The sequence below is a fragment of the Macaca mulatta genome, chromosome 4 (assembly GCF_049350105.2).
Source record: "Macaca mulatta isolate MMU2019108-1 chromosome 4, T2T-MMU8v2.0, whole genome shotgun sequence".
In the NCBI taxonomy this organism is placed as follows: Eukaryota; Metazoa; Chordata; class Mammalia; order Primates; family Cercopithecidae; genus Macaca; species Macaca mulatta.
Window position 1 is genome coordinate 167,517,366 of NC_133409.1, and position 27,510 is coordinate 167,544,875.

Sequence of the window (27,510 nt, forward strand, 5' to 3'; positions counted from 1 at the left end):
GTTCAAGACCAGCCTGGCCAACATGGTGAAACCCTGTCTCTACTAAAAATATAAAAATTAGCCGGGCATGGTGGCAGATGCCTGTAATCCCAGCTACTTGGGAGGCTGAGGCAGGAGAAGTGCTTGAGGCAGGAGAATTGCTTGAACCTGGGAGGCGGAGGTTGGAGTGAGCCGAGATCGTGCCATCGCACTCCAACCGGGGAGACAAGAGCAAGACTTCATCTCCAAAAATAAATAAATAAATAAATAATACAAGATTCTGGAATCTTATCATCCTGTTACTTTCTTGTCTGTATTTGCCCAAAATAGATGTAGACAGTGTATATTAATAGCATAATAAATAAGGATTTAATGCCATTTTTACAGTGAACTAGCTGCTTTTTAAGGTTTTATTTTGTAGATAATGTTGAAAATGTTTTGCTGGTTTTGCATAAGAATAAATGACAAGAGAGACTTTTAAGGTATAGAGAGTCCTGAGAAAATTCATCTCAAGCTGGAAGGAGGCCCCTCCCACCACCCATCCCCAGTCCCCCTCAGACTCTATCACCGGCAGCCCCACCAAGTCTGTAGGGTGGTGCCGCAGGTCTGTGGACTGCTGGGAAACAACAGACCGCTGACTTGGTGATGATGAATGGTAGATGCTTCTTTCTTAAAAGTGGGCTTGTGAGGTCTTTCCCAGGAACAAGCAGTCATAGTAATAGGTTCTGTCCATCAACCATAGCAAAAGAACACGGTTCAGGAGTGTTCTGTAAAAGAACATTGCTGATCATGCTTAAAACAATTTCCCCTAAACATTTCTACATATGAAGAAAAATGGTAGGTGATTTTGCAGTTGGCATTTTGAATGTTGGTATTTTGTGTTAGCCTTTTATCATAGATTTGTCCTAGGGAGGCAGTTGAGTATTTAGAGAGAGAGTTTGCTTTATCTGTGTTTATGGAGGCATTTATCCAGGAGCTTCTGTCTATTAAGTTTTCATCTTGAGTCTGAGCTGGTTGATTTCTACTCATATATAGATTTAATATACTTCTTGTAACATTCCATAGACTTATTTATTAACGTGATTCTTTCATTTTTATTCTCCTTCATAACTCAATCCCTGGAGAGAAAATGATTAAATAATAGCAGTTTCACCCTTTGGAATATGATTAGCTTTTGATCCTGGTGTTATTTCTTGAATGTTTTAGTTTTAGGGTTATGCTAAATTTTGTAAAGGCACTAGCTGAATTGAGTAAAATTTGAAATATGTTAACATTTAAAATGAGACATTTCAATTCTTCTTATTTGGTCTTCTGAAAATACTATTAAACTATGGAAATAAACTCAATTTTTAGAAAATGCAAGCAACAAACAAGTTGCTTCAAATGAGATAATATTTGATCAAACTTTATCAAAAATAAAATATAGTTACAGCAAGGGCCTCTTTGAAGAAGCAGATCTTAGTCATCCTGCAGCCTCAGTACTTTGTAATAATGATTTGCTGACTGTTGGGTCCAACTCTGGGCACGTGTATGATGCAGGATGGAAGAGATGCAGTCTCTGCACTTCAGGAACCCTGTAGTGTAACTGTAGAGACGACACCTGTACAGACAGAACCACATTACAAGGCAGCGTGTGAGATGTATAACATAGATCGCGTTTAGTGCTATAGAATTTTTGATAAAGGAGAGATCTCTGATTGGATGTCAATTAAGTCTTCTTGGAAAAGATGAACTTGAAGGCTGTTTTACACTAATTATTATTATTAGCATTTTTATGCTAATAACACAGTTTGAAGAAGAGTGACTAGAACTTAAAACTCCTGCTTACCCATACTTTTTTTATGTGGTTAACTGAGAGTATAACTTAATGCTTAGGAGTAAAATATCTGCCATGTTCTCGATAAATGTTGCCCATTGTCATCAGTTATACTGTCCTTGAAAACTCATCAGCTCAGTCCTTGCTTCTCCAGGAGGCCTTTCCTACCAAACCTAAGTGTATGAATTGTCCTCTCTTCTTTATTCCTAGAGAATCCTCAGCATGTCATTACCAAAGCACTGTAATCTATGGCACTGATTTCTAATTATTGCTTTATTTCTCTGTCTCTCCCACTAAAGCTCCTTGAAGTTATGGAACGTGTGTATCCCAAACCTAGCATTATTCCTAATGCTATTGCTAAATACATTATCATAGTGTCTAAGGCTTAATACATTTTTGTTGAATGAATAATTGAACTCAACGAAGATTATATTTAGTATAAGAAAATGGATATTTATATAAAGTTGATGGCAGTGATGACGAAGAGAAATGGATCCATTCAGGCTATGTTTTGAGATAGAATTGACAGGATTTATTGATGAATTGGATGGAGAATGAGGGAGATGGATGAGCCAAAACTTGAGAAGCTGGGTAATGCCATTAACTGAGATAAGTTAGGCTGGAGAAGAACAGGCTGTCTTACAGATGTTTGAGTAGCCTACTCCACTTTTGCATAAAGCTATCAAATGGGCACTTGCATGTGAGTCTGGAGCTCAAAGAAGAGAGCAAGACAGGAAATGTAATCAGGAAGTTAGTAGCGTATGGATGGCATTTAAAGCTAAGGGTGAAATTGGCTTGTGAGTGAATGTAAGCTGAGGAGAGAGGAGGGCTCAGAACCAAGCCTGTAGCACTCCAGCATCGGGTGGTCTGGAAGGATGGAGACAATAGCAAAAACAAACAAACAAACAAAAAAACCCAAAACTGAGGAGGTAGGAGAACACTAGAGAGAACTGTTTCAAGAAACCACTAGTTGGCGTCAAATGCTGCTGAAGGATTAGGATGAAAATAGAGAAGTGGTCACTGGATTTGGCAACATAATGATTGTTGGTGGCCTTGATTGCGTAGTGGGGGGTCCAGAAGCCAAATTGGAATGAGTTCAAGAGTGAATGCGAAGCAAGGGACTAGGAATCTGTAGGAGTTAAATCCTCGAGTAGGCTGAAGGGGATGGGAATCCCTTCTGCAGCTTTCGGTCTTCCTGTTTCAGCAATTCCCAAACTGAACTCATGCATTGCCCTCCAAAATCTTTTCCTTCTCATGATGCAGACTAGAACTTCCCCGGTTAGCATGCTTGTCTTCTTCCTCTCCTTACCCCATTTAGTCAGATGCCTTGGGCTGTTGAGTCTTCTTTATGATACTTTTCAAATTGGAATCCTTCATTTCATTGTCATTGCCACTTAACATTGCTCTTTCCAAGTATTAATTAGCTCTTCCCCACGTGCCCCCCATGGTTTCCTGACTACTCACTGCTTTTATTCTCTCCCTTGCCAATATATCCATCCATCACAGCTAGAACGTTCTTCCTAAAATACAGCTTTGCTCATGTTATTCTCCTGCTAAAAATAAAACAAAATATTTTAGCCTGGCACTGAGAACTCTACCTTTTTATCTGAATTACTTTCTCTTCATTCAGCCTGCTGTTCTGAAGTATTTGCTTCAGGACAAGTACTTGCTGAAGTATTGCTGTTCTAAAGTCTGTTTCCTAAATATAACCTGCGTCTTTGGCCTCTGTGACCTCACAGTCACTGCTGCCTGTGACTGACGTGCCTTTCCCTGCCTTCTCTTACATTTTCTGTATTTCCAAATGCTGAGTACCTCTAACAGATGGTGGAGTACACCCTAAAAATTGTGAAATTTCAAGGCTTTCAGTGCTGCTGCTTTACTTCATCAGTTCTTTAAAAGTTCCATAATACTGGTCGGGCACAATGACTCATGCCTCTAATCCCAGCACTTTGGGAGGCCGAGGCGGGCAGATCACCTGAGGTCAGGAGTTTGAGACCAATCTGGCCAACATGGTGAAACCCCATCTCTACTAAAACTACAAAAATTAGCCAGGCGTGGTGGTGGGTGGCTGTAATCCCAGCTACTCGGGAGGCTGAGGCAGGAGAATTGCTTGAACCCGGGAGGCAGAGGTTGCAGTGAGCTGAGACCACACCACTGCACTGCAGCATGGGTGACAGAGCGAGACTCTGTCTCAAAAAAAAAAAAAGAAAAAAAAAAGGGGGTTCCATAATACTGATTTTTTTCTTTAAACCAATTATTTGTACCACCACTACTTCAAGCAGTCATCTTTTTTAGGAATTGGGTACAGGAATGATTTTCTTTCTGAAGGGAAGTTTCTTGGAAATTTCACTGGAAGTTGTGGAGTTGTGGGTCATGACACTGTGTGACAGAGGATACCCAGAAAATGCTGGGCTTGTCCTCTTCACAGCAGCAGCCAGACGGTTACAGGGTGTGCAGGACGTGTCCATAGGAAAAGCACCCTCCTCAATTGCACACTCACTCATTAATGTATTTAGTAGTAGATGCTGGATTCCTTGTTTTTATGGTTGTTAATATTTGGGGGTAGGAGAAGAACAGTGTGTGTGAAATCATTATTCTGAGTTTCAGCTTTTTTTTTTTTTTTTTTTTTAATTCTTTTTTATTTTGAGACGGAGTCTCTCTCTGGAGTTTCAGCTTTTTAAAACAAGAGAGCCCTTTAGAAATTCTGCTCACAGTCACACATTCTAAAAGAAGAAAATTAGAAGCTCTCTAAAGATTGTAATCATAGAAAAAAAAGAATTGCTCATTAGAATATTGAACTGAGTGTTCTGTCAACTTTCCGCACATCAGGGAATTGCTAATGTGAGGACGTCACTAAGAAGTAGATTGAAGATATCTTTTTGAGATCCTCTTATGATACATGTTGCCTTCCCGTTGTATTCTGGTTTTTATTATTGGGGTATAAAGCAGATTTTAGGCATATGTAGCTTGTACCTAGTTAAGCTTTTAAGAATGAAGTTGATTATTTTATTGACTGAAGGGAAACAACCCAGGGTTTGTTTGTTTTTTTTTTGAGACAGCGTCTCGCTCTGTTACCCAGGCTGGAGTGCAGTGGCACCTTCTTGGCCCATTGCAAACTGTGCTTCCTGGGTTCAAGCGATTCTCCTGCCTCAGCCTCCCTAGTAGCTGGGATTACAGGCGCCTGCCACCACGCCTGGCTAATTTTTTTGTATTTTTAGTAGTGATGGGGTTTCACTGTGTTGGCCAGGCTGATCTCGAACTCCTGACCTCAGGTGATCTGCCCATCTCAGCCTCCCAAAGTGCTGGGATTACAGGCGTGAGCCACTGTGCCCGGCCACACAGGTTTTTGAAAAAATGGGATTGAAAATTCTTGCATAGTTTTTGAACCATGGTGCTGGATAATTATTATAAGTAGATATTGTTAGGGAAAAAAGGAGTGGGATGACCATCTGATTTAAGAACCTTCACTTTGGCTGTTGCAACAACATTATCTACTTGGCCTTTCAGTAGGCAGCTTGCCAGTCCTTTCTAGCAGCTGTTGAATGTAGTCAGCTATTTTGGAACATGAGGGGTATTGTAATTAGGTGTGTAGAAAATTGATTTAAGAATTCAAAACATCTCTAGATTTTTAGTAAAACTCTAGAGTGCAAGTAAAAAATAAATGTCTCATATTTTAAGTGGGATAACAGCCTTTATTTCCTCAGAATTACTCATTAGTACTGATAATGAGGAAAAAAATACGTAACTACAAAATTGTGAGGGAAAGCCTCAAAACAACTTGCTTTGCTTTCTTTGTCACAAAATGTTTATTTTAATATATATTTTCCCCACTGTACATTTCCCAGGAACCTTTGTGTTTTGGCATCCTTACTTAACATTAACAGAATAATAAACCAGAAGATTCCTGGAGGCTTGGCCCTTTGTGGCAGAATGAGCTGTGCACCTCCATCCTTTGATATGCGCTTTCCCCCTTTTTTCCTTTGCTGTTGAAAGGGAAAACAACTGCTTCTATTTTGGATAATTTTTAACTAATGATCTCAAAAATCCAGTATGGAATATTTATCTATCAAGGAAAAATTGTGTTAAGTGCATTTTATAAACTGATTCTTATATATATGAGATGGTTCATAGCTGGGATTAAAATGCTGTGTTGTTATAATAGTTTTATTGTTTAGATGAAATTGTTCAGATTATTATTTGGATTCTGGTGGAACTTTTTTGAGCCATTAATAGAAAAGAGCAGAAATAACTGAAAATAGTTGGTTTAGGCTCATTGTACTGGTCATTTCAGTAAAGTATAATTGATATGTGAAGATCCAGAAATACGACTGTGGGCATTTAAAGTACATACATTTTTATTATGATGGAAGAACAGTTTTCATTGGGAAGAGATTTTAAATTTGCATTGTCTTGTCTTTTTTTTTCCCCCTACAGGAAGGAACTTGAAACCTTCAAAGGTAATTTTGTGTTAATTCTTCACTTTAAAATAGTTGAGAGTTAATTGGTGTCAGATGTTCTCTCTTGATAATGATCAGCGAACTCATTTTTTTAAAATCAGTTTACACAAAAAGTAAAACTTGATACTGTTTTTGTAGGTTTTGTTTAATCACAAGCGGTTTTGATATTCTCTTTAGCACATATATCAAGTGAGAGTTTCTGCTAATGACCTTTATAAATGGTATGTTAGGAAGGTGCAGTGCTAACTTTGAGATTGTTGAGAATCATAGTTTAAGAAGATTCTGGTTTCTCTTGTGCAGTCTGGGCCACGTGGAAAGGGAATGGTGACAAAGATCAAGAGGTGCCCCTGCAATTGACCTTGCAGTCACTCAAACCTCCTGAGAGGTCTTCAGTGCTGGGTCCTGCTCTGCTGCTGTCTTGTGACTTTGGATGAGTCTCTTACCTTTTCAGGCACAGTTTCTCTTTCCATCTGTAAAATTAGAGGCTCAGATGAAATATATTCCGAGATTCCAAAAGCACCCAGCATTACTTTTTACGTTTAGGGAATGCCTGAAGGAGGGACACTAGAGAATGATTCTTGGTTATATTGACCGTTACTGGTCATGGAGAAAGGCTAGTGGAAAACAGAAAAAAATACAAACTTTCCAGCAGCTCAAGGTTCTTCCAGTTTGCCATTTTTCAATTAATTACTCATGAGCAATTAAGTACTAGAAATCCTATTCTCGAGAGACTCATTTCAATAACTGAGAAAACTTTTTGAAATCACTTCTGATTTAGTTGTTTTATGCTTATTATACTTCACATATAAACCAGCATTGTCCTTTAGATTTGCTGAATGGTGAAAGATTTCCAAGTATATCGTTTGTGGTTGAATTGTTGATATGTCTGATCTGTTTGAATTTAGAAAAAATGACAAATTCTCAAGATAAAAGGTATAAAGGCATATTCCTCCTATAGTTATTATTGAACAGCCTTGTTTGGCTGGATTTCTGTTTGACCTACTACAGCTGTAGTAAATGATTAAGCTCCTGGCCAGTTTGTTGAAGGTAATGTTAAATGACCATGTGATATAATGTGTTGTCATGGCTGTCATTGTTCTTAATTCAATTTGTAAACCACTACTTGTATACTTTTTTTTTTAAATCAGTGCTTTAAAATAAGATTTGAAATCCTTATAAAATGCCTTTTCCTTCTCATTCTTTTCTTTTGGTTGACTAGTTTAGTATCTTCTTATGTAATGGTAAGAGATGAAAAAAACAATCAAGTTAATATTAATAGACAGGGCAGGGACACAGATTATGTAAAATGTCAGTTTTACTTGCATCTCAGTGCTGAGGCATACTTTTTTTAGTATGACAATATTCAGAGAAAAAGAAGAGAATAGCAGTTTGCAAAAGGTTAGGTAGTGTTGCATATTACCCGATAGAAAAATTCAGTTTAAGCTGAAATATCTTGTTTATACACAAATTCCTAATTATGTACAATTAACAGCACATCAAATCCACCCACAGGCCAATTAAAGATCTCAAATGTGAACAAACCCTAAATTGAATGTTGCATTATATCAAGATTTTTAGTATCAGTGTTCATTCAAAATTGTTTCTTCTTGAGTGTTTTGCTAATATTTTAAAAACGAGGCCTGGGCATGGTGGCTCACGCCTGTAATCCCAGCACTTTGGAAGGGCCTCCTTTGGGAGGCCGAGGGGGTGGATCACCTGAGGTCAGGAGTTCAAGACCAGCCTGGCCAACATGGTGAAACCCCATCTCTACTAAAAATTCAAAAACTAGCCAGGCGTGTTGGTACACTCAGCTACTCAGGAGGCTGAGGCAGGAGAATCACTTGAATTCGGGAGGCGGAGGTTGTAGTGAGCCAAGATCACACCACTGCACTCTAGCCTGAGCCACAGAATGAGACTCCTGTCTCAAAAAAAAAAAAAAAAAAAAAAAACCCTATAACAAGAAAAACAGAAATGTAATAGCTCTTCCAAAGTATTAGTGAAGAAAAAGACATTTAAAAATTTGTTTGAACATACTGTGGCAATTTATTATTTTTTGAATATTGCCTTTTTCCTTTTCAGGTTGCAGGAAAATAAAAGGTATTACTTCCTCCAATTGCTTTATTCAACTTATATTTAGAAGCTCTTTTCTAAATTGGGGGAAAACTAACTTTTGAGAACCAAAATACAAAATTAGTAACCTTCAAAATTAGTAATGTACATTAATATCATCCACCAAGTTCTGGATTCTCCCTTCTATACTCCATAGAGGTTGATGAGTTGTGTTCACCTTACTTCTGCTGCATATGGCCAATCTCTACAAGATTATTAAAGCCAGTTGTTCTTGTCTTAATATTGGCAGTCGGAAATTTTTCTGTGTTCCCCAAATACTGCATTCATTTAAACGTTTTAGTGACAGTCACTCAAATATTAAATAGCAGAAAAAGGAGGTTAGGATCATAAAAGTCCTTATTTTATATTTTTAGTGGGAAGGCATTCCATTATTGTAAGCACATGTAGAGTACGTAAGCTTTCATAGTCTTTAAAGACATAAGACATTGAAGACTTAGCTCTGGAAAACAGAGGCAGTGGAAGAGGCAGAACCAGAGTGGTCAGAGAAACAGGAAGACCAAGGCAATGTAGTGACAAAACAAAAAAAAAACAAACAAAAAACCAAAAAAACCCACAAAACTGCAGAGGAGAGAGTTTAAAGGAGGAAAAGTGGTAATCCGTTATACAAGTAATGCAGAGAAGTTGAGCTGAATGGGGAGAGCCTATTGGATTTGACAATGAACAGGTCATTGGTGACCTGAAAGAGCTGTTTATAAAGGGTAAATCCGAATTGAAAATCAGAAGTGTATGAATAGGCCAGGCATGGTGGCTCACACCTGTAATCCTAGAACTTTGGAAGGCTGAGGCAGGCAGATCACTTGAGGTCAAGCATTCGAGAACGGCCTGGCCAGCATGGTGAAACCCCATGTCTGCTAAAAATACAAAAAAATTAGCCCAGCGTGGTGGCGGGTGCCTATAGTCCCAGCTACTTGGGAGGCTGGGGCATGAGAATTGCTTGAACCTGGGAGGCAGAGGCTGCAGTGAGCCGAGATTGTGCCACTGCACTTCAGCCTTGGCAACAGAGTAAGACTCTGTCTCCAAAAAAAGAAATGTATGAGTAGTTAGGAAATAAAGGTGACATGAACTAATTGTTCAATCATGAATGGATAGAAAAAAATGAAAATGTAACGAGATAGGATCCGGGTCAAAGAGAGGGGAGGTATAGTTGAAGATATTGAAGGAGTCATTATGATATTAAAGAAAATGGAAGGAAATGGTATCCAGATAGGTTATCCTTGGAGGGTGTCCAGGGACATCTCTTTTCCTAAGACCTTAGAGAAGGAAACGATGGCTAATAATATAGGGAAAAGTTGACATGGAAGGATGAAAGAATTTTTTGAGAATTCACATAAGGAATGATAATATGAATTTTCAGGGCTAGGCTCAGAAGCAGAAATAAAAAAGCAAAACAAATATGCTTTGGCTAATACAGAGTTGGAAATGGGAAGACATGTAAGATGGACCAGCAGGCATGGTAACCGTGGATGCTAATGAGACTGTGATTGAAATGATTGGCTGTGGAGTTCACACTGGAGAGGAGAGGCCTGACCAGACCATGAGAATAAGCAGGCTGAATGGTACAGGTGAGGTACCCCATAAAGGGGAAGAACACTTTTAGTGGTTGAGGTGGATCTTGTGGTCAAAGAAGAGATTTCAGTTTGAAATCTTAGAAGGGGAGCAATTCCCAGTGATGATGATGGCTAAATTTGAGTAAGAATAGAAGGCACCAAGTCATCTGACTTGGAGAATTCTGAGTCTTTGAGGAGTTTCACTTGTTTGGATGACTCATGGATGTGGCTTATGCATGTTACTGGCTTGGCAGCCCTTAGCATGTTACAGATAGGGATGATGATGCTAGATGGTAAACTTCAGGAGAGTTTGTTGGTTCACTTAAAGAATTTGCTTAACATGTGAGACAAAACTATTCAGCTGCCATTTAGCAATATTTAAGTGACTCAGGTTGGATGATGTTACTGTCCTCTGTCCTCAGGGAGCTAAAGGACTGTGGCAAAGCTTATAGGTTAGAAAGGCAAACGTATAATTTGAATACAATATAGAAATAATAGAAATAACTACGCTAAGGTGGGAGTAATCAACCAGAGAGCGGTCATTACACTTGATCTGAATGATGACTCACTGGGCTGGAAAGGATAATAAAGACATTTCAGGAAGAAGAAAGAACAATTGTAAAGATGCAGATACGTTTATTTCAAGAATACAAGTTAAAATTTAATTTCTTATTTATTGAAGGAGCCACAAATAATTTGCCTGGCTGAAGCATATGGTGTGTGGGGTGAAGTGATGAGGGATGAAGTTGGACAGAGAGGCAAGGAACAACTGGTACCCAACCTTGAGTGCCGTGCACAGGAACTTGGACATTTCCCTTTAGGCCAGTGGTCTTCAAAGAGGAATGTGGGCTTGCAAAGCATGAGGAGAAGAGAGGAAACTGAAACTTTTGTTTTTTTATGTCATCCTTTTAAATGTCAATTTTCTGTATATTATGTAATAGAACAGGAATTCATGCCTATGTCAGGGGTGCATGATCAAAAAGAGCTCAGAGGTTATTGTTGTAGCTGATGGAGTCTGGGCAGGGAGTGGGTTATCCCCGAGGGTTTCAATCAGGGTAGAAGGATCAGATTTGCATTTTAAAGCAAGTTTTCTGGAATCATATAGGAGATAGGTTAGAGAAGAGCAGGTCTAGATTAAAAGAGATCAGTTGGGAAACTATTAGATTTGAATTAAGGCATTGCTAGAATGGAGAGAAAGACACAGATTCAAGAAACTGAGTAGAATAAAAAATCACTATATTGTTCCTTTTTATTGCTGAATTAATACTTCATTGTATGAATAGACCCCATTTTGTTTATCCACTCACCAGCTGATGGACATTTGGATTGTTTCCAGGTTTTGCCTGTTTTGAATAATGCTGCCATCAACTTTCTTATGCAAGTCTTTGTGTTGACATACATTTTTATTTATCTTGGGTATATAGTTAAGACTAGAATATATGGATTATATGACAACTTTGTGTTTAACTTTTTGAGAAACTGCTGAACTGTTTTCTAGAATGGCTGTACCATTTTACATTCCTGTCAGCAGTGTGTGAGGGCTGCGGTTTCTCCTCATCCCTGACAACACTAGTTAGCTCTTATGTTTAGGTCTATGATCCATTTTCAGTTAAGCCTTGTGTTCGTGTGAGTTGAAAGTCCACCTTCATTTTTTTACACATCGATGTTCAGTTGTCTCAGAACCATTTTTTGGCAGACCTTGGGGCTCAAGGCTGCACAGGCCCCAAGTCTCCCTCACAAGCCTCAGAACTATTTTTTGAAAAGAGCTTCCTTTCCCCATTGAATTGCTTTGGCACCTTTGTGGGAAACCAGTGACCATAATGTAAGAATTTTTTTCTGAACTCTCCACTCTGTTCCTTATTGCCAATGCCACACTGCCTTGACTACTGTAGCTTCGTAGTAAGATGTGAAATTGGGAAGTCTAAGTCCTCCAACCTAGTTCTTTTTAAAATTGGTTTGACTATTTAAGGTCCTTTGTCTTTCCATATAAATTTTAGGATCATTTTGACAATTCTAACAAAGAACAGAGCCTTCTGAGACTTTAATAGGGATGGTTGTGTTGCATGTATAGATCAATTTGGGGAAAGTTGTCATCTTAATGATAGTGAGTCTTTCAATCCATGAACATGGAATGTATCCCTATTTATTTAAGTCATCTTCAGTTTTTCTAAGCAGTTTTGTTGTTTTCAGTATGTAAATCTTAAATTTATTCCTTAATATTTCATTCTTATTGAGTGAATTTCATCAGGAGCATGTTAAATTTGCAGTATCTGTAAGACGTTATAGGTGGAAGTGTCCAGTGGGCAGTTGAATCTCAGGAGAAAGATCTGAGCTAGATTTGAAAGTAGCCAGCATGTAGGTGGGAATGGAAGCCCGGGATTTGAATGACGTTGCCCACAAACAACAGGGCAGAATGAAAAAAAGATGACAATGCATAGAAATCTAGGAAGCACCAACATTCACCAGACAGGCACGAGAAGAGAGCTAGTTGCCGATAGGGGAGGCCAAGAGGTAAAGAGGAAAATGTGATAAGGAGAACATTTCAAGGAGATGTCAAGAAGCAGTGTCGTATTGTTGTGGAGAAGGCAAACTGAAATATAGCCTGAGAAGCTAATGGGTGATCTTAATGAGGACACTTTCAGCAGCATGGTTTTGTGTATATGGGGGCTGGGGTGGAAACCAGATGGCAGAGGATTGGAATGAGTGGACTGTTCTGCCTTGTTCACCATTGTGACTCCGGTGCTTGGCACTTTGGTGCTTATTAAATATTTAAATGAATGAGGAAGTAGAGACAATGCTTTCAAAAGCTAAGGCTAAAGGAAGGAAAGAAGAGTAGTTAGAGGAGAGAGTTAGGTTGAAGGAAGGATTTCTTTTTTTTTTTAATTTTGGGAGGAAGTTGAGTATATTTCTGTGAAAAAGGAACAGAAGCTGTAGAGAGGGAGAGGTTGAAGATACAGTGAGAGTGGCTGATTGATGGAGCTGTGATTCAGAGGGGACCAGCAGGAGTGGGGTTTAGACCATACTATTTTCAAAAAGGAAAAGATTGTGGAGAAGTGTTTGTAACTATTAGAATTGATGATTTAAGATACTTATTAAAAATATACAGCACATTCCAAGCCCCTGGTTAGTGTTGCTGAATTTGAAAAAACCTTTAGGCTAATGCTACATTTAAAATGAGGTGGGGGAAAATTATAGATGCCTTGTGTGTTATGAAATGAACTATATTTTTAGTTTTTATGTTACTACTTTCAAACAGCAAGATTTCATCTCTCTTTTGCTGTGTTACTAAAGCATCTTTGTACCTAGATGATAAATTCATATGGATTTAGTATATTTTCAGCCTTCCCTCCCCTCCATTTTGAGCTGCATTTGGTATGGTCCCAGACCGGTGCATACATCCTTGCACACTAGAGCCCCTGAGAGCTTGCATTTTGCTTTTATAGAGGCAGTAGATTCCAATGTATGTCTGCTTCAGCCATCAGCAAAAAACTAACAGGCTTACAGTTTCTTTGGAAAAACCTGCTTCTGGCTTCAGCCTCACTTCCTTTGTTCTACATCCCAGAAGATGCACGTGAGGGCAGCTGCCTGGTAACTGGAGGCTTCACTTGACCAGCACTGAGCTTCTGTTCACTCATTCAGGTCTCACATCCATGTCATCTCCAGGACTCACCGAAAATAGTCAGAGGGATCCCTGTAGGTGGAACTTTATTTTCTTTTTCCTTTGCTGCTTTCCTTTGAAATGTTTACTTCCATGCTTGGATACATTGCTGTATTTGCATGGTATGCAGATGATATATTATTAAAAAGCAGAAATTAAATTCCAACTTGACTTGAACCTACAAGCAGTGCATTTTTATGAGAGTATTATTAGTTTCTTTCTATTACCAACAAGTAATACTTACTAAATTAATACCTAAAATAAGTTTAAAATGTTGCATGGAAATGTAGGACTTTTTTTTTTTATATAATATGTGTCTTCTCGTGCATCAGGTGAAATTCATCAAACTGACATTTTTTATGAAGCAATCTTTGTATTAAAAGATAAATATAAAATACCAGGAAAATAATGCTAGCTATTTGAATAATAAGTCCGGTGCAGCACCATAAAACTAATTCAGCATCCCTTGCTGCTAGTATGTTCATTTTCCAAGAGGCAGTTAATAGAGTTAAATATGTGAGCCATATCCAAAGATAGTATAAAGTTAAAATTCATTCTATGGTAGTATATGGGTTCATTTAAAATGGCTGATTTTCAATATGAATTTTGAAAAATGTCATAATGCTTCATATAGTTTGAATATATATATATGTATATATATTCTTTTCATAATTTTATAGAACTTCAGTGTATTCCTTATCTGTTAGCCAGAGGCTGTGGTTTTAATGACATCTCTGTGTGGTATTTATATATATATTAATATATATACAAAAATGTTGAAGTTGTGGAACTCACTGCAAAAAATACCTGAAAAAATAACTGTACATTTTTGTTGAGTAATTTATTGTACTATCCATGGGGGTGGTAACTAAGGAATAATTTTTAATAGTTACTGCATTTTTAAAAACTCCCTGTTATTTCTTTAAGTTGATATACGTTATGGCATGTTATATAGATCATGCCTTGTCAGGTGGAAGCCACTTCTCTTTAAATGAAAAAAAAAAAAAAAAAAAGAAAGAAGTACATGTTATCTCTCATCTATCTATCAAAGTTATTCTCTTTTTTAATATTACAAATTTGAATAAGATATATCAAACTTAAATTAAGAGAAAAGTTCCTTCTTTGTGTCCCTCTCTCACGCCTGTATATGTATAACATAGCAAAACCCTGCAAGCTTAGACAGACACAGTAACAGAAGTAAAATAATAGCTCAGGAGTTAATTACAAAATTGGAGCATTAATGGAATCAGATTCTAACCAGAGGTTTTACCACATTCTTATTCATGATTAAGTGTTCAGGAAAAAACTTATCAGTGAGAACTGTGGCATTTATTTTTAAAGTATTTACTTACAGGGAATGTATAATAAATGACATATTTTCTCTCAGTCATTATCTTAAGTAATGGTTCTAAGAGTAAAGATCTGCATATAGGTATAATCTGATATTCAATTTTAATATTTTAGATTATTCATCTAAGAAATTACTCCTTGAAAATCTTGATTTGTTGGTAAATACTCGCAAGATTTTTGAGGTGTCTGCTCATCTTTTTCTCATATATCAATATGTGTAAGTGTATATTCGTTTTTTTAAAAGCTGGTTTATATTTATGTAACAGTGTTTAAATAAAGTTAGTATCTATGTCCTGTAATACCAAAATATTTATATCTTGTCTGTTAATTTTGGCTCTAAGACAGTTTGTTTTTAAGACGTAGCTGATTCTTTATTCTAATACCCTGTCTTAAGTTGTCATACTGGGCATGACCTGAAATTCTCTAAGACGGTGTTCTATATTGAAGGGGAATTGGCACTTTAACAGCTTGTTTAGGTATTAAACTACATAAAAATAGAGCATCGAGATTAGGGTTGTGATGCTTAAATGTTACCTTTCTGGGATTTCTTGTAATGATTATATACCACCATTGTGTGATCAATAATTATAGCAATAGAGTGTTTTAGAAGTGAATCAGGACAACGTTTTGTTGTCTATCATAAATGTTTGGTATCATGAATAAATACAGTTATTCTGTTTCATTACCTTTTTGCTGGAACATGGTATAACTTGACAGCAAAAATTATACCTTTCAGAAAACTAAATTTTAAAACCACAAAAAGAAATCTTTGAAAATTTTAGCTGTCAGCCTTAACAAGAGACTTTGTTGAATTCATATGGAGCTTCATGATTTTGTCTTAACTTTTTAGAGGTGTGTGCTGGAAAATAACCTGTAGGATCTTGTAGCTCTGCTGATTAAACTGTTGAAGGCAACTGTGATGGAGCTTGTACTTTTCTCAGAAGATTGGTAGTTGCCTAATGGTTTTTATAAACTTCTAGAGCAGGGGAGAAGTCAAGTGGCCACCTGAGCTGAGAAACTCTCACTCCTACTTAAATATTCATCTGGCTTTCCCTGTAAAGGTATGCCCATAGCATAAATATAAGTATATGGGTAGGAGCAGTGACTCACACCTGTGATCCAAGCACTTTGGAAGGCCGAGGCAGGAGGATCACTTGAGGCCAGGAGTTTGAGACCAGTCCAGGGTAACATAGTGAGACCCCCTACTCTACAAAAAAATTTAAAAATTAGCCAGGCATGGTGACATGCACCTGTAACCCTACCTACTTGAGAGGCTGAAATGGAAGGATCACTTGAGGCTCAGGCGTTTGAGGCTGCAGTGAGCTGTGATGGCACCACTGCATTCCAGCCTGGGCAACAGAGCCAGACCCTGTCTCTAAAATAAAATAAAATGAATAAGCATTTGAAATTTGGCTAATTTGTTTTTATTTAAGAAAGTAAATGGTGTTTACCCTAAGATAGGGGAAATAACTAAAGAAGCATTGGAATAATATTGAACTATTTAATATCCTTTTGTATTCTTAAGAATCATTTAAAGTATTTGTATAAAAGAGTAGCATAGGATACTTATTAATATGTTATTCACTTTCAAGTCTCTAATTCTGGTTTTGAAAACCTATGAAATAAATACTGCAGTAGATAAAATGGAATTGAACAGTCAGAAACTTACTACATGAAGATGACTCATCAGTTCTAATTATGTTTCTTTTTAACTGAAAATGAAAGTATATGTAATAAGAATTACCATAGTAATTGCAATGATGTGATCAAAAAATAAATAACCACTGGGATTTTTTCTTTCATTTAGTAAAATTAATGTGGCACAGAATATCAGTCATACCATTATAGGTATATAAAGGTATATAAGTATAATTCTGCTTATTTCTATTAAAACTCTAATGAATTAATGAAAAGAAACTACTTATTAAGCATGTGCATGTGTTACTTCTGTACTTTGCATTTCATAGTTAGTACCACAGTATCTCAAATAGTATCAAAACAAACCTTGTGAGATGAGAAAATTGAAACTTAAGTCACCCAGCTAGTAAGCATTTCAGCAGGGATTTAAACCCAGGAACGTCTGCCCTCAAAACCTGTGTTTTTCTCACTTCACCACAGGCATTCCTGGGAAGTGCTAAAACGTAAACAATAGAATTTAGACAAGTATTCACTTTCCATAGTGTTCAGTGTTCTTTATGTATTGCATTTATATCCAGTCCCTTTCCCCTATTCTCTTTCTATACCACAAACTTTGAGTAGCTAAGTAGCATATAGAGATTTCATCTTTAACTGTATTTGAACTGCTTCCTGGTCTTGCTGTGTAGTGCTCCTTTAATACAGGGCTAGTCTAAGAATAAAAACCCAGTGTTTAAAAAAAAGATGCTGATTTATGCTGCAGAACCCTGGAAAGATTCCTCTGAATTTGGAGTGTGGGTTGAAGCTCAGGACAGGATTAGAAGAAAGACTAGTAAGGCCTCTAGTTCCCCTCTCCACACTGTGTCCCCCTTGGACAGGAAATATTTCACCATTCTTAAAGTCAAGTCTTCGCTATTGCAGATGCTGATTTCTGAGTAACAATTTTAAAAGAATTCCTGCCTGGAATTCACACCTGTAATCCCAACACTTTGTGGGGCCAAGGCAGGTGGATCACCTGAGGTCAGGAGTTCAAGAACAGCCTGGCCAACATGGTGAAACCCCGTCTCTACTAAAAATACAAAAATTAGGCGTGGTGTGCTCCTGTAGTCCTAGCTACTCTGGAGGCTGAGACAGGAGAATTGCTTGAATCTGGAAGGCAGAGGTTGCAGTGAGCCAAGATCTCACCACTGCACTCCAGCCTGGGTGACAGAGTGAGACTCCATCTCAAAAAACAAAACAAAACAAAACAAAAAACAGTCGGGCTCGGTGGCTCACACCTGTAATCCCAGCACTTTGAGAGGCTGAGACGGGTGGATCGTGAGGTCAGGAGTTCGAGACCAGCCTGACCAAGATGGTGAAACCCTGTCTCTACTAAAAATACAGAAATCAGCCAAGCTTGGTGGCAGGTGCCTAATCCCAGCTACTTGAGAGGCTGAGACGGGAGAATTGTTTGGACCTGGGTGGCAGAGGTTGCAGAGAGCCAAGATGGTGCCACTGCCCTCCAGCCTAGGCTACAGAGTGAGACTCGATCTAAAAAAAAAAAAACCAGAAAAAGAATTTCTGGCCGTCTCCCCTTTTCTACTTCTTTCTAGCCATTGTATCTTAGAAAAACTTTTGAAGTCCTGTCGTCTAGCACCTCGTCCCATGCAGAGTCCCTTTATGAGCAGTCCTGAAGGTGTTTATCTGGTGTGTTGACAGTTCACACTCTCTACCAGCCTTCTAAGGCTTCAGAGTTGTAGTTCCTTGACCTTTTCTTTTTGTGGTAGCTGATTATAAATGCTTTATTGTCCTGGTCATTCTTGTCTAGACCCTTGCTAGTTTTCCAAAACCCCATATAAAAATGGTGTTTGTACCTGCATAGTCTTCTAGAAATGGTGACTGTGACCATAGCTTTTTAGTCACCTTTTCTGCCGGTCAGCTCATGTTTAACCACAATGCCTAGATCTTTTTAACATGAAAGTGCCCCTAGTCTTTATTTTAAAAATAATTGTAAAAGCAGTGCATCCCCATTGAAGACAGGAAAATTTAAAAAGCTGCTGGGGAAAAAAATTGAATCACTAGTCTGCAATAGCCTCAAGCATTTTGAGGTTTATATACACACACACATATATGGGCATATCATCCAAAATTGGAGTAGCATACAAACAATTTTGTTTCCTGTTTTTTCCCCTTATGAAGTGAGCATTGCCTCATGTCATTAACATACTGTTTTCCTGTTGTTGGAAATCTAGGTAGTTGCCAGTTTTGTGCCAAGCATAACTTGTGCTGTAATAAGCATCTCTATACGTACAAAGATAGGGCCACAAATTTTTACAGCCTAAGGGTATTACATTTTTTAAGGCTCTTGGTGTGTATTCATCATTAGCTTTTTAGAAGGGTTGTGCCAGTTTATACTTTCATTAGCAATGTCTATGACTTTTATCTATTTCATGGACCCTCACCTGAGTATTTTTTTCTTGTCTTTTCTAATATGATAGCAAAAATCAAATTTGATTATTGTTTAAAGTGTGGCGGGAGGTAAAATGTGATTTATCAGCTTTTAATTGTTGTTTTCAACTGCTTTTGCTTCTGGCTGCTTTCAGTTGCAGTTTTAGTGTACTTGTAGATTTGAATGAAGGGGTTACATGTTAAGGGCTTCAAATTGTCATATTTATTGCAGATATTTATCTTCAACTAATTATTTGCCTTTTAATTTTGCATGGTTATTACACATAGAAGTTTAGTATTTTTATTCAAAATAATTGTTTTGCTTTTATTATTTTAATGGACACATAATTGTACATATTTGTGTGGTACAGTGTAATGTTTTGATACATATATATAATGTGTAATGATTAAATCAGGATAATTAGCATATCTATCTCCTCAGATATTTCTTTGCATTGAGAACATTCCAAATTCACTCTTTTTTCTTCCTTTTTTTTTTTTTTTTGAGAGGGAGTCTCACTCTGTCGCCCAGGCTGGAGTAGTGCAGTGGCATGATCTCGGCTCACCGCCGCCTCCGCCTCCTAGGTTCAAGCGATTCTCCTGCCTCAGCCTCCCAAGTAGCTGGGATTACAGGCGCCCGCCACCACGCCCGGCTAATTTTTGTATTTTTAGTAGAGACGGGGTTTCACCATATTGGTCAGGCTGGTCTCAAACTCCTAACCTCAGGTGATCCGCCCACCTTGGCCTCCTAAAGTGCTGGGATTACAGGCATCAGCCACTGCACCCGGCCAAAATCCACTTTTATAGCTATTTGAAAATATACAATAAATTGTTATAATCACCCTGCAGTGCTATAGAACACAGGAACTTATTCTTCCTTTCTGTAATTTTGTATTTGTTAACCAACATCTGGCTAACTCTCCATTCCCAGCCTCTGGTAACCACTCTTCTACTCTACTTCTATGCAGTCAAGTTTTTTAGCTTCCATATATGAGTGAGAATATGCAATACTTGTCTTTCTGTGCCGAGCTTGTTTCACTTAATGTTTTACAGGCTCATCCATGTTGCTGAAAATGATAGGATTTCGTTCGTTCTTATGGCTGAATAATATTCCATTGTGTATACATACCACATTTTCTTTATTCATTCATCTGTCGATAGACGTTTAGTTGATTCCATGTCTTGGCTTTTGTAAACAGTGCTGCAATAAACATGAGAGTGCAAGTATCTCATCAAAATACTGATTTTCTTTTCTTTGGGTAAATATCCAGTAGTGGGATTGCTGAATCATGTGGTAGTTCTGTTTTTAGTTTTTTGGGGGAACCTCCATACTGTTTTCCATAACGACTGAGCTAATTTACAGTCCGACCAACGGTGTCTAAGAGTTTCCCTTTCTCCACATCCTCACCAACACTTATCCTCTGTCTTTTTGATAATAGTCATTCTGACTGGTAGGAGATGATATCTCACTGTGGTTTTCATTTGCATTTCCCTGATGATTAGTGATGTTGAGCATTTTTTTTCATATACCTTTTGGGCATCAAATGAATATTTTTAAATGATATCTTCCATTGCTTTTCTGCATGGAAGATTCTCTCCCAATCCTAAGAAATAAATATTAGCTTGTTATTTCTTCCAGTTTTTATTCTAGTTTACTTATCACTTTACTTAATCTAGAATTTATTTTGATTTATGGCATGAAATGACCACTCAATATTTTGCCATATAAGTAATTAATTTTTCTAGTACCATGCAATAATTCCTTACTTTTCTCTCCCTCTGTTGCTGGAAAAAATGTAATTGGTTAAATTCTGTCCTGCCTGCATGGTGTATGCTCCTGAGCAGCTGAGAGTAGCTAGAAGAAAACATACATCCTTTCTTGAGTTCTCACTTCAGATGTTGTCCACAATTCACTAGAAAGCCTGGAGCCAGGCTGGCAATCCTGGTACATTCTCCTCTGCACACTAGGAGAATGCTCTTTTCTTGAACTGTGATGTCCCCTCCCTGGTCCCATTCCTAATTGCTTTCCTCTGATTTCAGTGAGGAACTACAAGCAGTCAGAAGAGAAGGGCTCTGTGCTCCTCGCACTAACGCCCCCTCCTCCCAGTGTCGGCTTGCTCTGGCTTCCTCCCTGACACTGTGGGGACAGTCCCTGCTTCCATAGCAAGGCCCTCAGTATAGGCGCCGTATTCCTTCTTTCTCTCCTGCCTAAGTGCTTTGCTCTGGCAGCGTTGCCCTCTCTCTCCTGCACCATCAGGCTCATTTCTCTGCAGAATCGTCTAGCAGTTATTCGTACTGTCCACATACTTCACTATTCTTTTCCTTAATCCCTTTTGTCTGTAAAAGTAAACACGTAACTAATAAAACTGACATTATCACCCAAATTATCTTGTCTACAATATCTCAGAAAACTACACTTTCAGGACTAAGTCCAAGCTCTTTACCTTCCCACCGGAGATGTTGAAGTGCCTCTGGGTTTAATGCTTGGGCCTTTTCTCTCCTGCATTCTCATTCAGTTCCAAGACTTTAAATACCACCCAATGCTATTGGCTCCAATCCTGGCCTCACCCCTAAATTCTAGACTGGTTTATTCAACTCTCCGCGCAAGAGTCCTATGATGGTGCTCACAGGCATCTTAAACTCAACCTGTCAAAATCTGCAGTCTTGAGTCTCATCCTCCCTGCTTGTTGGCTCTTCTGTCTTCTCCGTTTCATTAGGTGATAGCACTGTTCATCCCCAGACTTAGGCTGTAAGAGATATCAACAAAAATGCTGCTTGAGTCCGCTCTTGCCTTACACATCCAGTTCATCTGTAAATCCAGCCAGCGCTGCCCACAAACTGCCTCTCACCATTTCTTCCTGTCTCCCCTACTACTGCCTACCCCGGCACTGTTGTTTCTCCTCTGGGCTGCCATGAGGGCCTCCTCCCTGGGCTTCCTGCCTCTGCACTCATCCTCCAGAGACAGCATCACCTTCTTGTGCCAAACTCTCTGTGGCCTCCCATCACATGTGGAATACCGCCAAGTCCTGGCTTGTGAGGCCCTGCAGGGCCCAGCCCTTTGCTCCCTCTCTGGCCTTGGCTCCTCTGCTGCAACCCTCAGCCATCTTACTCCCTCCAGCAGGCCCATAGACCCCACAGGCCTCCAGCTTTTCCCACCTCCTGTCCTGCTCTTCCTGTAGGTCATGGCCTGGCTCATTCCCTTTTGCTGCTTTCTCAAGGCTCTCCACATTTTACGTTGTATATCATTCTCTCTCTTTACCTGGGTTTATTTTATTTGTGACCTGGATCCTCTTTGTTGTCTAAAATGTAAACCTAACATACATTTATCTGGCTTTGCTCTATCTGTTGGGCCTAGAATAGTGATTGGCACAGCACCCAATAAATGTCTGTGTGGATGGAGTTCTATAACAGAGTTGTATCTCTTTGCTTTCTTCCAGTGGCTCTCCATTTCTTACAGCGGTGTCGCCTAAACATCAGTCATTTGAGCCTCACTTTCACAACCTTTTTTTTTTTTTTTTTTCAAAGACAGAGTTGTGCTCTGTCGTTTAGGCTGGAATACAGTGGTGCGATCTCAGCTCACTGCAACTTCCATCTCCTGGGTTCAAGCTATTCTTGTGCCTCAGCCTCCTGAGTAGCTGGAATTACAGGCACACACCTCCATGCCTAGCTAATTTTTAGTACAGACGGGGATTTTGCCACTTTGGCCAGGCTGATCTCGAACTTCTGGCCTTAAGTGATCTGCCCACCTCGGCCTCCCAAAGTGCTGGGATTACAGGCGTGAGCCACCACTACCAGCTGAAAATACATTTATTATTATAAATGGAAAACCAATATCATTTGACATGAGTAGAAATTAATTGCAACCATAAGCCTGGCACGGCAGCTCTTGCCTGTAATCCCAGCACTTTGGCGGATCACCTGAGCTCAGGAGTTCAAGACCAGCCTGGCCAACATGGCAAAACCCCATCTTTACTAAGAAATACAAAAATTAGTTGGACGTGGCGGTACATGCCTGTAATCCCAGCTACTCGGGAGTCTGAGGCAGGAGAATCGCTTTAACCCGGAAGATGGAGGTTGCAGTGAGCCGAGATTGTCCCACTGTACTCCAGCCTGGGCAACAGAGCAAGACTCTGTCTCAAAAAAAAAAAAAAAAAAAAAAGGAAAAAGAAGTTAATAGCAACCATAAACACATAAAACTGCCCTTGCCCACCTAGATTGTCTTGCCTATAATGTTTTAAAAACTATGCTCCAGGATTAAGTCTAAGCTCTTTACCATAGTAGACAGAAGTCGTCCCGAGGGCCATGCTTGTGTCTCCTGCTCCTCTGTGTCTCACGGCTCGTGGGCCAGCGGCACGTAGCACATCTTGCATCAGCTTTTGTGCACGCCGACCCGTCTTCATGGAGTCCATTTCTTTACCCTCTTCCCCTCACAGGGCTATTTCCTGTTTGCCTCTGAAACTGTCCCATCGCTCCCTCTTCTGGGAGGTCCTCTTAAAAGCTCGTGAGGCGCACCTCCCACATCTAGTCATCATACTAAGTTGTGGTTATCTGCACAGTGTTTTTTCCCCTTCCTGAGTATAATTTGCTGAGTATATCTCGGACCAGACAGTATTTTGAAAAGTGTTTTTCTCATAAAACTCAAAAAGAAAACATACGTCACACTGAAAGCTGTTTTGGCCACCAGGTCCCACAGCTCTGGTAGCTACTTCTTTTCCAGGGGTCACTTTTTAGCAGTGACATTTTCACTGCAACTCTTGCTAATTCCATTAATTTGTCCCTTTGTGAGACAAAATGTCAGTTACAACTGGAAATGTTACCATAAAATTAAAGAGAAGTTGTTCTGTGGTCTCTTGCCCATAGCAAGTGATTTTGGAAAATGTTGGCAACATGGTAGGGGATGAGTGGGGTATTTGGTTTTCTTTTTTACTTTTTAGTTTCTCTCATATTCAGTCTGTTCCCAAATTGTCTTGTTTCAGCATTAATAATTACCTTCAGAGGATTTTGTCTTGTATTACACCCTAAATAACACATTTGTTTTGTTTACTCAGACTTGTAGTAAGTAGGTTTATATTATATTACTGTATACCTTTTTTCCTTCAAATTTAACACTGCAATAGCCCAAATAAGTTAAAAAAAAAAAAAAAAAAAAAGGTTTTCTTGAAAGTCACATGCAGCTTTGCTTTCCTGTAGTGGATTTGGTTTGTGTAGAAGGAACAGATTGAAAACATCACTGGTTTCTGTAGTAGGACAGTTTGGGCTAGTATGGCAGTATCATGTGCTCTGTATTCAGAGAACATATAGCAGGAAATTATGTTTATGTTTGTGAAATAAATCTGTTTTCAACTCTCTGTTCAGAAAAAATTAGTACTGATAACTTTGTGGTGGAAAGCATTCGACCGTACTCAGAAACCTGTCACTCTTGTTTTAGGGTTGGATTGAAGAATATTGGGAAAGCTGGGACACTTTGTTTTAATTGAGAGAAATATTAGAGGGTCTTACCGCCAGCTAATAAGTAGGTTTTTTTCATGTCCAAGTACTTCCAGAGAAACTCTTCCTTTGAATGGTTAGACACTTCACTATCCTCCTCTTCCTCCCCCACAAACATTTTTTGAGCATTTGAGCAGAACAGCTTGCTGAGGGCAATGCTCTGTGTGCTGAGGGATGTTTATTTCTGTGCACACTGGAGAGCGTGACAATAGATTCACTTTGAATAATTTTTGGTGAAAACAATATACTCAGTGTGAACTGAAATAAATGAATGCAAGGCATCTAAAATTATATGGATGGTACTGTAAGTGTTTACCTCTAGATGCCAGAACCTTGACAGCTCCCTTGTGTGATAGTGTGCCCTTCCCTGCTTAGCCTCACTTACTCTTCTCTGTCTAGGAGAGCCTCCTTTCCCCCAGGCAACTCCTGTATGTACTGAAATCTGGTGATCCCTCTAGGAGAGACTTGTGTTTACTGTTCTTGCTGTCTACTGTGCCCCGTGCTAAGGATGTGAGATGAGTAAGGATACCTCCACCAGTGTTTGTGTCCTTAGCAGCTTTGTACCACTTTTCACACAGCAGGCCCTCAGTCAGTGCTTGTGGAAACCATCCATTTATGGAGCCTCTGCATTTTCTTTTCTTTTCTTTTTCTTTTTTTTTTTTTGCGGGGACAGAGTCTCGCCCTGTGACCAGGCTGGAGTGCAGTGGCGCGATCTCGGCTCACTGCAAGCTCCACCTCCTGGGTTCACGCCATTCTCCTGCCTCAGCCCCCCCGAGTAGCTGGGACTACAGGCGCCCGCCACCACGCCTGGCTAATTTTTTGTATTTTTAGTAGAGATGGGGTTTCACCGTGTTAGCCAGGATGGTCTCGATCTCTTGACCTCGTGATCTGCCTGGCCTCACGCTCTCAAAGTGCTGGGATTACAGGCATGAGCCACCACGCCTGGCAAGCCTCTGCATTTTCTCCTTGGAACTCTTTGCTTTTTTTGGTGATGCAGAGAATCCACATGGGGTTCTGGTTTGTGTATGTGTTCTGATTCTGAAGATGTAAGCATCTCCCAAGACATGGTCTGTTTGTACCTGTGAAATACTTAACCATCTGGATTTACTGTCTTTTAACAAAGGAGAGTCTGGGTGCAGTGGCTCATGCCTGTAATCCCAGCACTTTGGGATTGAAGTCAGGAGTTGAAGACCAGCCTGGCCAACATGGTGAAACCCTGTCTCTACTAAAAATGCAGCAATTAGCCAGGCGTGGTGACGGGCACCTGTAATCCCAGCTGCTCCGGAGGCTGAGGCAGAGAATTGCTTCAACCAGGGAGGCAGAGGTTGCAGTGAGCCAAGATCGCACAACTGCTCTCCAGTCTGGGCAACAGAGCAAGACTCCTTTTCTCAAAATACAAACAAACGAAAACAAAACAAAACAAAAAAAGCAAAGGAGCAGAGCTTCTCCTTTTTTTTTCTTTTGAGACGGACTTTGTTCTTGTTGCCCAGGCTAAGCTCCTGACCTCAGGTGATCCACCTGCCTCGGGCTCCCAAAGTGCTGGGATTATAGACGTGAGCCACTGCGCCCGTGTCTTTTAAACAAAGGCTGCTCCTTTGTCTTTGAAAGTAGTGCTGGGAGCCTCTGTTCCTGTTGTTAAAGTTAATATTGCTTATAGACTGTACTCTGTTGTTCATTTTTAAGGATTTTCCAATGGACTCTTTACTGTAATTTATATAATCTCTTAATAGAGTTGATTAGCCCCAGAGATGTTATTGATTTGATAAATCAAATTATTGAGTTTAAAATGGTCTTTGCTTGAGTTTTTTTCAATATATATCATGTATCAAAAATTTTCTCTGGTGATAAAGATGGAAAAGAACAATGTCTACTTTAGTACACTAGTGTTGATCATTGTAATTTTCATGATTTTGATGTTGACTATAAAACATACCTGAAAAAACATGTAAGTAAACAGTAACTTTTGGTTACTGTAAAGATTAAACCATGTATTTTAGATTAACCCAAATAAATGTGTACATATTAGGCAGTGTCACAGATGATTAAGAACATGGAATTCTAGGTGTGGTGGCTCATACCTGTAATCCCCATACTTTTGAAGGCCAAGGCAGGAGGATCGCCTGAGCCCAGGAGTTAGAGACCAGCCCGGGCATCAGAGTGAGACCTCATCTCTACAAATAATTTAAAAATTAGCTGGTTGTGGTGGTGCACACCTGTAATCCAAGCTCCTCCAGAGGCTGAGGTGGGAAGATCACTTATGTCAGGGAGGTTGAAGGTGTAGTGAGCCATGATCGCATCACTGCCCTCCAGCCTGGTCAACAGAGCAAGATTCTGTCTCTAGAAAAAGAAAAAAATAAGAACATGGAATCCAGAGCCAGATTGGGAGTGCTGAAATGCCAGTGTGGGTGTTATCTAATCTCTCTGAGCCTCAGTTCCCTCTCCGAAAAATGAAAATGATTAATAAGACCTACATCTTTGAATTGCTGTAAGGACTGCATTGATACACATAAAGGGTTTAGAACTGTGCCTGGTATTTAGTAGAAGTCCTGTATATAAGAGTAAGCTATTATTACTACAGAGACAAGCCGAACAGGTTAACTGACTTGTTTTCCATTGGGTTCTTGTCTTGTAATATATAAAGATAGAGGAACAACAAAAAATCAAGTTGAAACCTCCCCAGGTTACAGAACTGAGTTTTCTGTGCATAATGCATATGTAGGGGAGAAATCCACAACAACCATGAAAGGAAGAGCATCACTCAGGCTGCTGAAAAGCTGTTAGACACCCTGGGTGGGTTTAACTCACCTTTATCACTTATAGCTGTATGTCCTTCGGCAAGTAACCTAACCTCTGAAGTCTGCTTGCTCAGCTATAAAATGGGAACAATAGTGGTTTTTTTCTTATTTGTATGAGAAAAAAACAGTGCTAGCAATACAATCAATAAATTTTAAGGTCTTTGTAATTATGAATTTATGCTAATTATAATTCCTGTTTATGTGACTCCTAAATCTTTGATTAGCCACA

The 27,510-nt window shown here is 39.2% G+C and overlaps 1 protein-coding gene and 1 long non-coding RNA gene across 4 annotated transcripts in view; one reads left to right on the top strand and one right to left on the bottom strand.

Annotated features, from left to right (window-relative positions):
* The window catches only part of DTNBP1 (dystrobrevin binding protein 1), a 150,817-nt gene that overhangs the window by 70,976 nt on the left and 52,331 nt on the right, over nt 1-27,510 (top strand). For 2 of the 3 annotated variants that reach the window (XM_015135593.3, XM_078000936.1), the window contains one exon: nt 6,230-6,252. In XM_015135593.3, coding sequence (XP_014991079.1) covers nt 6,230-6,252 — 23 coding nt within the window. Of the gene's footprint in view, nt 1-6,229; nt 6,253-8,331; nt 8,350-27,510 lie in introns of all 3 variants that reach the window. The other variant, XM_015135592.3, reaches the window with a different exon arrangement.
* LOC114677695 (uncharacterized) lies at nt 1,452-23,411 on the bottom strand. Its single transcript, XR_003729117.2, has 4 exons — nt 23,273-23,411; nt 21,646-21,746; nt 20,129-20,200; nt 1,452-1,579 (listed from the first exon to the last, which is right to left on the bottom strand). It is a non-coding gene; the product is annotated as an uncharacterized LOC114677695 (long non-coding RNA).